This window comes from Chelonoidis abingdonii, chromosome 1 (genome assembly GCF_003597395.2).
Source record: "Chelonoidis abingdonii isolate Lonesome George chromosome 1, CheloAbing_2.0, whole genome shotgun sequence".
NCBI classification, from domain to species: domain Eukaryota; kingdom Metazoa; phylum Chordata; order Testudines; family Testudinidae; genus Chelonoidis; species Chelonoidis abingdonii.
This window is the reverse complement of record NC_133769.1, coordinates 128,085,900-128,100,637: the sequence shown is the minus strand read 5'-3', so window position 1 is coordinate 128,100,637 and position 14,738 is coordinate 128,085,900. Positions and strand designations below refer to the sequence as shown.

At 39.4% G+C, this 14,738-nt stretch overlaps 2 protein-coding genes across 4 annotated transcripts in view; one reads left to right on the top strand and one right to left on the bottom strand.

The window, feature by feature from the left end:
* The window catches only part of DNAI7 (dynein axonemal intermediate chain 7), a 34,485-nt gene extending 22,812 nt beyond the window's left edge, over positions 1–11,673 (top strand). For 2 of the 3 annotated variants that reach the window (XM_032789764.2, XM_032789767.2), the window contains 7 exons: positions 645–750; positions 3,330–3,496; positions 4,447–4,597; positions 6,988–7,202; positions 8,010–8,177; positions 8,441–8,554; positions 11,398–11,673. In XM_032789764.2, coding sequence (XP_032645655.1) covers positions 645–750; positions 3,330–3,496; positions 4,447–4,597; positions 6,988–7,202; positions 8,010–8,177; positions 8,441–8,554; positions 11,398–11,673 — 1,197 coding nt within the window. The remainder of the gene's footprint in view (positions 1–644; positions 751–3,329; positions 3,497–4,446; positions 4,598–6,987; positions 7,203–8,009; positions 8,178–8,440; positions 8,555–11,397) is intronic. The other variant, XM_032789765.2, reaches the window with a different exon arrangement.
* Positions 11,674–11,678: 5 nt separating this feature from the next.
* Positions 11,679–14,738, bottom strand: part of IRAG2 (inositol 1,4,5-triphosphate receptor associated 2) — a 72,043-nt gene continuing 68,983 nt past the window's right edge. Inside the window, exons 35-39 of the mRNA XM_075069992.1 lie at positions 14,059–14,136; positions 13,910–13,974; positions 13,361–13,462; positions 13,082–13,189; positions 11,679–12,429 (exon numbers count right to left, since the gene is read on the bottom strand). Coding sequence (XP_074926093.1) covers positions 12,186–12,429; positions 13,082–13,189; positions 13,361–13,462; positions 13,910–13,974; positions 14,059–14,136 — 597 coding nt within the window. The 3' untranslated portion in view covers positions 11,679–12,185. The remainder of the gene's footprint in view (positions 12,430–13,081; positions 13,190–13,360; positions 13,463–13,909; positions 13,975–14,058; positions 14,137–14,738) is intronic.

Sequence of the window (14,738 nt, the reverse complement as noted above, 5' to 3'; positions counted from 1 at the left end):
GCCTCTCAGAAGTCTGGCACAACAGGGGTGAGGGTGCATCTAGGATGAAAATCCATAACATACAATAACTATGTGAAAACAATGAAAGGTATGAAAAGTCTCATAGTGTAGGTACAAACGAAAGAGTCAGGATATCTGAGTTCTATGTTTGTTTCTATTACAGTTCCTATCTCTCATCCTGCATTAGCTTTCTCATCAGAAAAATGAGGCTATGATACTTACTTCACACAGTACTGCAAATTCATTAATATTTGAAAAGTGCTTCGAGATTTTTGGAGGAAAGCTGAAATAGAAATGCAATTCATTATTACACTTGTTCTCTCTATTGATTGATATATTAATATGTAAAGCTGATTACCTGACTTTGACAAAATCCAGACTGCCTGAGACAATGTTTTTGTATCAAAACCTGGTTTTATCAGTTAGCCCAAAAAAAAAAAAAAAAAAAGAGTGCCATAATGATGCATTCTGGATATTCCTACGCTATGGCCCCATTCCTCCAGTGAGCTTCATGCACATCTCATTGCATGATGAGGACCTTACTCATTCTCCTGAGGTTCTCATTTTCACAGAGAAGCTACACCATTTTTAATTGCGCCTGTCTCACTGTATGCTAAAAACACTACATTTTGTTTTTGAACTAGAGTACCATCTCTTTCAAAGACAGCACTAAAGTCGATCCTGGTGAAAATGAGAAGCTAGAAGAGGAATCTGATAAGAAATCAGAAAATGTTAGCACCATTTCAGGAGGTACTCAGATTTTACATGCAGTATGGCATAATTATATGTATTTTTAAACTTCTGATTTTACTCTAAGCAAACACTGGAGCATACAAAGCCAGTGTATATAATGTAGCACCAACACCTACATGGACAGAACAAAGATGACATAGATATTGCTCTCATTTTATATGTTTATAAAATATAATACATACAGGTATCTTGAGATTCTAGCTAGTATCTGTCTTGGGTGAATAAGGTTCTTCCTTTGTTTCTGAGTTAGGCTGAGATTGTCAGTTATTGAAGCTTATGCATAACTGGGAACCCAGGAATAGTTCCTTACTTAAGCATGTACTTAAGGTGCTTAAGCACTTAGCTGAATCAGGGCCATAATCCCAGGAAAGAGACCAGTGCTAGTTGTAGTCTTTTTTCTCATATAAATCAGCCATCAGTTTCGCCAACACTTTTAGATCCTTTAGTTTAGTAAAATCTTTGATTTATTTCTTATACTTTCTTCTAAAACAAGATGACTGTGTGTTGTGCAGCATTGATTATTTGAGCTATAGAGCCTTTTACCTGTTTAAAAGAACTTTCCTGTGGGTGCTGCCCCAGCAACCAAACTTTCAGGTTCTCATCTAGGGATGACCCAGGTCGGTATTTCCCCTGGGATTTTTCCAAGGAGTGGATTTTAGGCAGTCAGGTCTCTTAAGCACCTTTAAAAATCCCAGGCTTAATATTAACTAAGACCTGTGCCAAGAAATGGTATAATTATTTGTTTTTGTTTAAGGTCTTTTTCTTCATCATTTTAGTGTGAAAATTTATGTAAAGAGCAAAGTGTCTGTATCTTGAATATGTTTTTACAAGTGTTAAAAAAAGATCTGAGTGGTTTAGCTTGGGAGAGCAAGTATTTAGCTTCATTTAGAAGAAGTTTAAATTTTTTTAATTAAAAAAAAAAGGAAAGCCAAAGTTGTAGTAAATAGTACAGTGGATTTACTACATAGATTAGTATACTATTAATAAGTATACACAGAGCTTAAATCAGGGGTCGGCAGCCTTTCAGAAGTGGTGTGCCGAGTCTTCATTATTCATGCTAATTTAAGGTTTTGCATGCCAGTAATACATTTTAATGTTTGTAGAAGGTCTCTTTCTATAAGTCTATAATATATAACTAAACTAAACTATTGTTGTATGTAAAGTAAATAAGGTTTTTTAAATGTTTAAAAAGCTTCATTTAAAATTGAATGAAAATGCAGAGCCCCCCTGGACTAGTGGCCAGGATCTGGGCAGCGTGAGAGCCACTGAAAATCAGCTCGTGTGCCGCCTTCAGCACTCATGCCATAGGTTGCCTACCCCTGGCTTAAATTGTTGTATGTGCACAATATACTACAAAAACTGTATATAACATGTGAGCATATATAATATTCATATAAAACTAGCAGCCCTTTCCCATCTCACTCTAAAAAAGACCTGGAATCACATCACACTTGATATTTTTAGTTTGTTTATATTTTTTAAAAATGAGATAATCTCGTCTTTTATTTAATAAGTTTTACAGTACAGTTACTTTACCTTGTGTTATTGAACAGAGTTTAAGTGGATCCTCGTAATAAATTGTCTTCCTTATATTATGATATCTAATAAGAAATTTTTCATGCATTTTTGAACATTGCTAGTGACCATCCAGCCACCTAAATGAGTATTATTAGAAGGTGAAAATCCTATATTATTTTCTTTAAGTGCTTAGAACTTTTAAAAAACATTCACCATTGGAAAGTCTCAAGAATTTTGGCAAGGAATTTCCTCTACTCCACCATTGTGGTTTCTCTAAGGAATTTTGTTCCACAAATTGATCCCCCTCCATCCCCTCTTGTGTTAAGCATCTTCCTTTTCTAACTAACTTCAGTTTGTGGCCCTATGTTTTCCTTACATGCACGTTCCATAAACCCTGTAGGATTTTATATAACATGGGGGCCAAGTTCTCCCTGTTAGTTATGAGCAGTGCAACCACACTGACTCCAGACCAGATTCTACTGTCATTTACGGTTCTGAAACTCCATTGCATTTATTGAGGTTGCACAGATTATACTGAAGACCATGATTCTGTAGGTGAATCTGCTTGAACGGACCCGTGAAGTCACTAACCGCATCAGGGGACATGCACCCTTCTCTTTAAAATCTCAGTACTAAAAACATGAGAAGATGGTGCAATCATTAGGTATGGATTAGTAAATCCAGTGGTGGTCATAGGTCTATGCAGCTACAGAGTGCCTTGGTTACAAAGGAACTCCAAGTGCCCATAGCTAGCACATCAGCCATATGCCTAATTATAATTGGGGGCACTACAGTTCTTAATTTAAGGCCCCATAAAACCTAAGTCTAGCCCTGAATAAGTCTTCTATTAATTTTTGTTGTCTATCTAGTTTTATCCATTCTAGTGAATCCTTTAAAAAAATCCATAGACCACCAGAAGGTGGCGCTGAGATATTGCAGAGTAGAAAGCCATTAAAGTGCATATTTAGATGCTATATGTGCAAAAAGCATTTGGGATTTGAAATCTCGGTACTTTAATCAGACATTGAATTAATACATGATATTTGGTTGTTGTTTAGTTCAGGTTGCACCACTGCAGGTGGCCACTGATGAAAAAGAAGAAGAGCTAATTGGCGAAAATGTAGTTGATTTGCACCAGTTCACACCAGTGGGTGGAGTGTACTTTGTTGATGCACTGAAGCTCCCACCTCAAGCTAAACAAATCAAAGGCTGGACCATGGTGGAAGTAGGTCAAGATCTGAAGCAAAATTGCACCCAACGTATCTCTTTTAGTTCTGATCACCCTGGAAAGAGTTGCTGCAGTTCTGGAGATTTGTCAATATAGAGTTCACACAGTATAAACAAACAGTTCTATCTTTTGAGTTTCTGTGCACTGAGATTAAAAGCTAAGTTTCAAATCATGCTCCTAAACTGCAGCTGCAAGCTTCCTTATATACCTGTGACATCCATATAATGGGTGTGTGTGCATTCAGACAGGTATTCATACAGTCAGTTCTGTTAGATGGAAGTAGCATAGACACCTGAAATCACTGCATTTGAAAATGCTCCTAAAGATGTTGGTTAAAGGAAGTCCTTGCTTCATTTTATAAACAGAAGGATTTGTTAAAGCCTATGAATGTGATAACAGAGCTTTGAGTTTCATTCCAGGCTCTGCTGCAGACTTTATGGTCTTTGAGCACTATGCCTCAGTTTCCTCAACTGTAAAATTTGAGATGACATTTACTTGCATCTCAGGATTTTTGTGATGCTGATCTCATTAATAGGCATAATTTACATAAACTGCATTAGCTCAAATAAATGTTCGTTGGGGGACTGAGAGACATAACTCCCCCTCCCTAACTCAGTACCTTCATGTAGAGCTGCAGTACAGCCCCCAATGCAGGCAATACTTGAATGTCATACATATGGGCTGGAATAATAGCTGTCGCCCCTTTCTATGGCTGTATGATGTTTGTAGAAAGCCCTTTGAGATCCTTGGATGGAAGATGCAGAAGCAGCAAAATGTAATTTGCAAAGTTACATAGACGTGTAGAATTATCAAATGATATATAAAGTTTTTAGCTCTTTAGACTGTATTTCAGTGAACTCTACAGAGGACCAAAGTGGATAACAAAATTTAGTAGTGTATTGCTGTTTCTCATGACATTTTCTCTTTTCTTCACCTCCCCATCAAAGTTACTCGATGTAGGATTGGAGACATATCCGTATCCTCCAGAATCAGAAGAAACTGAAGATGCCACATATCCACGTGTAGGGGTGATTCTTAGACTTCTTGACAGTGTGATATTTTTTGAGGAACCCATGGTTGCCAGATGGGATTCTGCAGGTACAGTAAGTCTTCAGCCAGCTGTTACACACAAATGCTAAATCCCAAAACTTTTCTTAAGTTCAAGTCCCAGAATTCAGATCTGGATTTTAATTTTTCCTAAGTTCATGGAGTATTTGGAACTCAGGCTTTGGCAAGTCCCCTTACAGAGATGAGATCCAATTCAGATCCAGAGTTTGATATGGGCCCTTCGCTGTTCGTTATCCTTGGATTTTTGAAAGCTTAACATTCAATTGGTGCATAATTTCTAATAGACTCAAGATTTTGTTGCTCCCTTATTCAAACATTCTTATTCTGTAAATTATTTAGAAGTAAGGAAAATGTTGTGTAGTCTTTCAGTCCTCATTCAATGATATCTCTTGGCAATTGGCCCCATTAAAAAAATCTTTCTAAAAAAGGTGATAGGCTATTATCTCTGCTTTATTGCTTGGGTTTACATCTTTTAGCTCCCATACAGTGTAAATATTAGAGCAAGACAGAGAAAGGTATTTCATTGTGTGAAAAATTTCAATATTTAATTTCATTCTGATTAGGAACAAAAGCCCAATATTTCAGAATTCTCTGTGAAAGGGGATTGAATCTTAGCTCTGCGACAGTCTGCCTGGAATGTTGTTCTGGCACTGCAGATCCTGGCATCCCTGGGTGCCAGACTGTGGAAGTCCTGGTTTCAGAATTTGCCTGTTCCTGGAGATAACTTAATCAAAATTGAACGGCTTCTGCAGAATGTTTTGATTTCAATAAATCGATAGATTCCCATGAAAAAATGTTTTGTCCAAAGTTTTCTGGTCAGTTGTAGTAAATATGTTCTTCCCGTGCTTGCTCATGTCCATTCCATGTTAGGTGTGTGTGCTTGCCACATGCACTGGCAGCCCTCCCCCTACCTTCAGTTCCTTCTTACTGCCAGTAATGGTGCTGGAACATCCTCTTGCTTCAGCAAGTAATTGTACCAGTGGTTCTTCTCTACTCTGCTGCCGATAGTAACAGGTCATTCAACAAGAGCACAGGCATCGTCAGCAGCCTCCTGGCTCGTGTCCTGATCCAGGACATCTGCAGGGCCACAATGTAGTCATCTGTCCATACCTTCACGGCTCATTATACAATCACCCAGCAGGCCTGAGACGATGCTGGCTCCGGTAGAGCGATGTTGTAATCAATGCATCCATGAGCTCCTGACCCAGCTCCAGAGGCACTGTTTGCGAGTCACCTAATGTGAAATGGACAAGTGCAATCACTCGAAGACAAAAAAAAAAAAAAAAAAAAAGTTACTTATCTTTAGTAACTGTTGTTCTTTGAGATGTGTTGCTCACATCCATTCCATGACACACCCTCCTGCCCCTCTGTCAGAGTTCCAGCAAGAAGGAACTGAAGGAAGGGTGGGAGGGGCAATGGCACCTCTTACACCAGCATATACCTGTACCACTCCAGAGGGTGCCAGAGCTGGCCCTATGAATACCACTGGGGAAAAACTTCTGGCACCCATGCATGGGGCGAGCGCGCACACACACACACACACACACACACACACCCCCCCCTAACATGGAATTGAATGAGCAACACAATCTCAAAGAACAACAGTTATGAGAGGTAATTAACCATTTTTTTTCCTCAGTGTGCAAACAACCAAATTACAATAGCCTGCTTGAATAGAACTAACTTACCATCAATAGTGCTGCAGTTCCTCTGTGCCATTTATTTCAGTCTCAACAGTGTAACAGTACATCATTGATGGTTATGAGAAAAATTACAGCTAGAAAATTTAGATTACAGTATATAAATCTATCTTGAGAAATTCTGCTTTCAAATCATACACACCTCTACCCCTATATAACATTGTCCTTGGGAGCCAAAAAAATCTTACCGTGTTATAGGTGAAACCGTGTTATATTGAACTTGCTTTGATCTGCCAGAGTGCGCAGTCCTGCTCCCCTGGAGCGCTGCTTTACTGTATTATATCCAAATTTGTGTTATATCGGGTCGCGTTATATCGGGGTAGAGGTGTATATTTAAAAGGCCAAATACTGTTCTCACACCAGTGTTGATCCAAAGTAACCCCACTGGCCTTCAGTAAAGTTATTCCTGATTTACATTAATGTAATAAAGTGGAATTTGACTCTATTAATGTTGGAGAGTAGTATTTATTATAAATGAGCTCCCAGACTGTTAGCTGCACCATCATCTATGTTTTCATTTTTAGGCTAGGGAGAAATTTTGATACCAGTTGTAAGACTCTCTCTCTCTTAACATCTGTTGTCTGTATTATATGCCTAATATTCGCCAGTGCCTAGCATACCACTTGACCCAAGTTCAATGTGATGTGTTGTGCTAACACCACCAAAAGCAAAAGCTCTAACAATTTTTTCCTCTTTTTTTTTTTTAAATATATAATATAGGCAAACAATGGAGAACTGATGGTATCAGTGACATACAGTACAAAATGAAAGAGAAACAAATCTCTTTTGAGATGGACACTTTTTATACAATCACACTGATTCAGGATGCTCACCTCAATATGCCATACCAGTCATGGGAATTGAGACCTAATGGCACAGATGAATTACTTTTCACGATTGTTACAGCCTTTGCAGAAGTTCAAATGCAAATTAAGGTACAGTAAATGTCTTGATACATGCAACTCCAACAACATGCAATGGTTATTTAGGCCATTATCAGAACTAATGTTTGAGTTCAGGCTGCCCTAGTCAGGATGAAAGCCTGAGGATATTTGTGTATTGACCCCCCACATGGAATTGGGAAGGTGCAGGGTAGGGAATAGAACTAGTGCTTTAGCTTAGGTTTTTGCCCAGAAGGGCCAGCAGGCAACATACTGCTAACAGAGTTCTAATTAATGTATTTTGATAGCTGCAGCTCCCACCATCCTATGTTAAATTCAGGGCCATCTTATAAAGCACAGCTCTCCACAAATTACCCCTCTTTCCCCCTTTATTTTATGAGTCTTAAAAGGCAGCTCTTCAAATAATCTATTTTAATGCCACTTGCTCGGTGTAAAATCTCCTCCTCTGACTTACACATACAAATCTACCTTCTAGTCACCCTCAAAATCTGACAGGTAACTGCCAGCTGAATCAAGATCCACTATGGTGGCAATGTGCTGACACACTACTTATCCTAAACTCTTGAGGCTGAGAACATTCTAGAGGCAGGGATGAACAGAACAGATTAAGTGCTAGGCAATAGCAAAATGCCTCCTTCCCAGTATGCGCGTGCACACACACACACACGCCCCTATTTGACATTTTGGTCCTGGCTGCTATTGGTTGGTAGTGCTGGGGAGGTGTATGCATCAGAGGTATTTATAAAGTAGTCACTGTGGGACCTAGGATCCTGAGAAAAAAGTAGATTTTTTAAATGCTTTTAAAATCAGTAAAACTTGTTTTATTGCATTGTACGGCAGGGTAATCAGTGTATGCTGTCTTCAATAATTATGGATGGGAGTGAACAACTTTCCCACTTGACAGGAAAATGGACATCTCCAATTGACCTGACTGTTGTTTTGAAGAAAGCTGGAGTGAACATTTTTCCATCAGACTACTCTTACAAGTATGTCTGCGTGAACAAGAAGGTGAGACAGCTATGAACTACTTTTTAAAAAAAAAAATAAAAATCCAGTTTTCTACTTCTAGACAATATTTTTAGTACAAAGGTGGATCTACACCATCCAGAACCTCCGGGTACCTGGGTAAGACAGCTTGCAGAGCCACTCAAAGGAGCAGGAACCAGAATCTGGCCCACTGTCTTTTGACCACAGCTTGACTTTCAGTATGGTAGTCTAGTGGTGTGATTTGTTGGATCCGTGGTCTCTGATTTGTACCCTTTATGTTACAGACTCCACTAGCAGAAGTCACATCTTATCAACAAATGGCGCTGGTTGCATCTGCTTTTGCTTTCAGTTGGAGCAAGTGGAATCTGGCATCTGGTCAAGATCAAGTAGTTTTTAAGGTTGCTCTTTTAGACTTAGGCTAAAGAAACAATCCAGAATAATATAACAACACAAAACTAGATAAGCAACATTGAACTACAGCTAGTTCATGACCTCTCTCAGAGCAGTGCTCTGGCTTTGCAGTTTTAATAGCTTAGCTGCTCTCAGATGTTTTACAAAAAACTTAGTGTTCTACACTGATTCTCTTAAGGCCTGGCCTGTGGTGAACTCACCCATGCCTTTGCTAATTAACAGTCCTTTGGGTATTGAGATTGCGTCTGTTTGGGTCTTCGATTACTCTGCTTTACAGGTCACCTGGCATATACAACTGTTAGCTTGGTTATGAAAGTTTAGCACAGTCCAGGGCTACCTGGTCTCTCTAGCTGTATAGGTGGGTACAAAAAGGATTTTCATTCAAAAGGTAGGCTGAGTCAGATTCCTCTGTTATCCATTAGATACTGATGGCTTTATTAGTTTGCCAACTGTAACCTTAGCTCGCTTTCCCATCAGAGCAGCCCCCAGTGCTCCTCTCTTGCAGGCAGACCTCAGGTGTCAGATCTTTAACATCCCCTTCTTTCAGGGCATAGAGAAGGGAGATCCTGCCTCACTTATTTTCTGTTCCCTGCTAGGAGCTGTTTTGGCATGTGTGTAGGGCAGATTCAGTTGCAGACTTTGGCTGCAGATAAAAGATAATAAATGTTTTGCTATTCTAGTTCGTACATTTGCCCCTACCCCCCTATGAGGCAGGAAACTAGCAGTCACACCCACACCCGCCCACCCCTACCGGCTAGTATACACAGTATCCTTTTCTCAAGATTGAGTAATTCTGTTCTGTAAGATGCGTGGCAGTGCAGAACAACAGCTGGTAACTCCCACTTGCTAAATATTAAGTGCCCTTAGTAAATTTGGAGCTCTAAGACAAAACATTTGAACAGTATTATCAATTAAATGAGTCTGTACAATATTGCCACCCTTTCCTTGCATTTGATGAAGGATAAATAAATGCTCAGTTCACAATGGACAACTTTAACCACAACCACCACCTTTCACAGACTCCACAAGAGGAATTAGTGAACGGCTATGATTAAGTTATCTTCTGTCCAATTGTCAGTAAGCTACACTGTTCATAGTAACTGTCAAGGTTCCTTCCCCACTCTGAACTTTAGGGTACAGATGTGAGGACCTGCATGAACACCTACCTCTAAGCTTAACTACCCACTTAGATCTGGTCTCCCTGCCACCATCCAGATTTGAGTTATCTGGAAAATTCTCTTCCCCCCACAAACCTTCCCCTCCCTGGATAACCTTGAGAGACTTCTTCACCAATTCCCTGATGAGTCCAGATCCAATTCCCTTGGATCTAGAAAAGAGGGAAAAAATTAATCAGGTTCTTAAAGAAGGTTTTTAATTAAAGAAAGGTAAAAATTATCTCTGTAAAATTAGGATGGAAAATAACTTTACAGGGTAATCAGATTCATAGAGCCCAGAGGAACCCCCCTCTAGCCTTAGGTTCAAAGTTACAGCAAACAAAAGTAAAATCCTCTCAGCAAAAAGGAACATTTACAGATTGAGAAAACAAAAATAAAACGAACACACCTTGCCTAGCTGTTACTTACAAGTTTGAAATATATGAGAGACTGGTTTAGAAAGATTTGGAGAGCATGGATTGATGTCTGGTCCCTCTTAGTCCCAAGAGCGAACAACCTCTAAAACAAAAGAGCACAAACAAAAGCCTTTCCCCCCACCAAGATTTGAAAGTATCTTGTCCCCTTATTGGTCCTTTGGGTCACGTATCAGCCAGGTTTCCTGAGCTTCTTAACCCTTTACAGGTAAAAGGATTTTGGTGTCTCTGCCATGAGGGATTTTATAGTATTGTACACAGGAGGGCTGTTACTGTCATAATTATAAAGGGAAGGGTTAAGATGAGATGTTACATGAGATGTTAATCCTGGAATCTGAGTTACTTGACTCAGTGTGTTTAGAGCTATTAGATACATAGGGACAAATAGTTACATATGCAAGATTCCTGTTGGCCTTCCTAGGGGAGCCCTAGGTACCTAGAACAGGACCCACAAAAGGCAACAAGCTGAGGGGGGAAACCACCTAAATTATCCAATACAAAATGCTGAGGACAGGGGTATGTGCTTCAGGCAGGGTGGGAGAGACAGTCCAGTCACCACTTATCATTTACAGCCTCTCTTCTGGAATTAGGTGCCTAAACCTAGGTAGCCCGCTCTGACAAAGAATCATGGTGGCCCCTGACATCCAAAAAACAGTGGTTAGCACATTCACCCAGGCTGCAAAAGACCCAGGTTTCACATCCATGCTCCTCTTTCTGGGAGTGAGGGGGCAGAGCAGAGAAGGGGGCTTGAATCTAGGTTTCCCACCTCCCACTGAAGTGCTGTAACCCATGCAGTATTGGATAAAACACCACCTTCTGCTGTTTTGTGCAGGGCCTGATCCCGTAAGCATTGTATAGAGATACATCTGAGGACATCTAGCCTATTGGGCCCCTGCCAGACAAATGCAAGAGCTCAGACTAGACCTTTCCCTAAGTCACATACTCAGCATCAGGATTTAAGCAGTGGTGTACATGCCTACTGACCTTTGACACTATGGAGATTTTAATCAGTAGAAATAGTATGGGTTTTGAGGATCTAAATTTTGGACTCAGGCACCTACCTCTTCTGATCAAGACACATAGGGCTAGATCCAAAGTTACACAAGCTGTCTCTGCTGGAGCACGGCATTAAGCCTGGGTCTCAGCATCCCAGGCTATCACCTTTCCTCCCTCCCTTAACTTTATATCTATGTAGAAAGTGTGGTAGTATGTTATAGCCTTTATTCTTCCATTCTGCTGTAGGTGAGTGAACACCTTAAAACAGATGCTGTTAAAGATGAAGACTGGTCCCTTTACATGTTTAATGGTCAGCGAGCACAAAGGCTCAAAATCAGTGAAACTAGTGAAGCCTTCTCAGAAGACCTAGCAGAAAATACTGAATTTCATTCTACTCTCTACCATCTGATCAAAGATTTTGCCAGTGAAGAAGCAATTGAAAAAGTAAAGAAAGCCAGTTGCCTATTTATTGATGCTATATATCAACTGCTCATCACTACTAGAGTGTTAACATACTCTTAAGCCAATATTTTCAATTAACTTTATTGAGCATCAAGAACTCGGTCAATAAAATTGCCTTTGATGTCTGTCATTTCACATGCAAATCAAAACAAATGCCTAAAAATGCATAAAAGTTTGTTTTGTGAATAAAATTCTTTACTTTGTAGTAACTACATGTTTAGACCCATCTATTACAAACTTCAAAAAGGAGAAATGGCTATTTTTAAGTTGTTCTAATCTTAAACTGGATTCAGACATTTGGGAAGACAGTCAGTCTTCTATTGTCAGAGGGGGAAGTTGCATTTCCAAATCATACTTCAAAATGGTTTTACCATTGAAAGTTAAGTATAGTCTAAAAAGCTTCAAAAATAAATGATTTTAAATATACTACCTCAAATCATATTAGAAAGTTAAGTAATTCTAAACCTGAGAGCTATGTTTACACTAGTTGATATAAACACAAATTGGAGTCAAAACACGAAGTCCAGGGGGGAAAAAAAGAAAGATTTACAAATTAAAATACAGATTGTGTGTTATACTGGTGGTGGTCCATTGTGTTGAAGTTCAGTATATGGCCACAGCAGTTGTTGTAGTGATGTCCAGGAACTTCCAGTTCCCACAGGGGCAGCATCTGCAGGTCTTTGGAGAGAGAGACCTGTGAGGAAGCTTGTGAGTGCAGCAAGGAGTACAATGATGGTAAGAGAAATCCAGAGAGTTTTGTTAGCCTTGGAGAAGGAAGTCTTCAGATGAGATGCCCACGATGACATTATGTTGCAACTGTGGAGAAGCCATAAAATTAGGACAGACATGCTTTTTCTTCAAGGTTTAAATATCATATTGTCTGACTACTAATCCAGAATATAAATTGTATTAATAGCCAGCTACAGTGGCATGTTATATTCTGGGTTTAGAATGCAGGCTCTGGTCAGCAGTAGATGCTAAAAGATGTTTTATATAAAGCTCTGAAGAGCCACAAAAACTGCATTTTCCAAGCCAAATATGGGATTTCTTCACACATTCCATTCATGTTAACGGAAATTGTCTCACTAAATCTCCTAGTAGGCATTGCAAATATCAGCCATTTTTTCTGCAACAAGAGGGTTTAATGTAATGTATAGTCCAATAACTTCCTCTGTAAATTTAGAATGACAGGACTATCCAGACTAGTTAAGTACTTAGGCTTTGATCTCTAAGGGCAGTGCTGAGGCAGGGCACCACACTGCCAGGGATCAGAGTAGAAGTTATTCTGTTCTTGACTAGTACCAAAAGTAGAGCTTTAGCCTGCTAATTAGATTACTTAATGTCCGCCTTTCAAAGTAGGCAGCATCAATAAAAAGTCAAGATTACTACTCTGCTTCCTCTTCCAGTGTCCTCCACCTGACCATCACTTCCCCTTACAGAAATTCATGTTTGCAGTTGAGAAACTTACGCTGATCCTAGAGTCCATTTTGATGGATTTTTCCCCCTTTCAGTAACACTTAGCTTCCTTGCTTTGTCTTCCTGTATTTCTTCAACCGGTGGTTCTGATTGTTTGGTTCTGCAAGTAAGTATTAGAATTAATTTTCCTGGTGAATAATCATCATCAATAGGCATATTTTGATAAATAGAGTAAGTATTCCAGTTTATACAGCTTGGATATGCAACATGGCATCAAGGGGAAGAAGCAAGCCCACCTAAAAGCCTTGGAGGTTAAGTAATCAAGACCTACTTTGTTTCAGACTGTTCTTCCTCAGACTCTGTCCAGGAATACGTGCTAATAAATCGTCGCAATGAAGGACGCTTCTCATTTTGTTTTGATCCCAGTCGGCCCCTGCCAAACATACATACTTGAAAATAAGTACTTCAGCTAAAGCTTTCAGATCATAGTAAAGAAAATAACTTCAGTGCAAGATAGAGAGAAATGAGCATGCTCATTTATGTAGGAGTAGGCTATGAAGATTTTGGCCTACATTTTTCAAGTTTGACTCCCAGTTTCATATTTAAGCACAAACCATAAGGTGCCAGATTTTCAAATTCTCATGTTCTTGCAGTTGAAATCCATGGGAGCTCTGAACCTCTTAAATTTGCGGATCAGGCCACTTGATGTGGACACTCAGGTGTGGCTGTAAAAGCTGAACTTTAATACTGTAAATGTCTGTGCTATGTAAACCTTACTTCCAAAAGTAGTAAGCTACTCCAGTGGAACGGTTTACTACAGCCAATATGAAGTTGAAAAAATTAAGGCCCATTTAAAAACAAAAAACTCAAGTAGCCTTACCAACTGCTTGATCGTCTGTTGAATTTGTCACTTGTTTCATTTTCATCAGTTCCATATAATTGAGCCTTTAAAGGAAAGTAAAATGCAAATGTAGTAGACCTGACTAGTTTGAGAATGAAAACAGTCACCCTTTGACAACCCTTACTTACCAGCGGCAAACCAATACCAGCGTTTCCAACATTCCTGGGCAATGCTGCAATACTGACTCTTCGTAGGGATGATGTTGGCTACAGGAAGAAGAGCTATTAACAACTATTATGCATTGGTTAGATTAACCACTAGTTTTAGGCATGTTAATTGGAGGTGTAGATTTATAAAAGTTGATGTTTAGTTCATATAAACACTAAAAAGATACCCAGTAATAAACCCAGATGTGGTTCTTCAAGTATGCTCTCTTTTTTTAGAAAATACATGCATGTATATCTGCTACTGCAAATTCTGAAATTTAAAGCTGTCTTAAGTTAACCTACTGGAACACAAAATATGGATCCTATTGCCAACTTCCACATTGCTTTTAGATATCTCTTGGCTCAGTATGTAAAAGACCTCTATTCTGAAGCCTTAATTATTGAGGACCCCATGAGAGCAATAGTTTTTGAACTCGAGAGAGATGGGCCTCAGAACCATGGGAGATTATGGACCCACTTACAGCAGCACATTGAAATGTTATGCTAACATTTCAATGGGAAAAGGTGTCTGATCAAATTAGTTTGCTTTTGTGAGTTTAGGGAGTTACAGAGAGCCCAATAGCTACAGATTTCATGTGGATGTCATGCCCCAGTGGAGTACATGTAGAAGGCAGTTCTGAAGAGCACACAGCATTCCATTT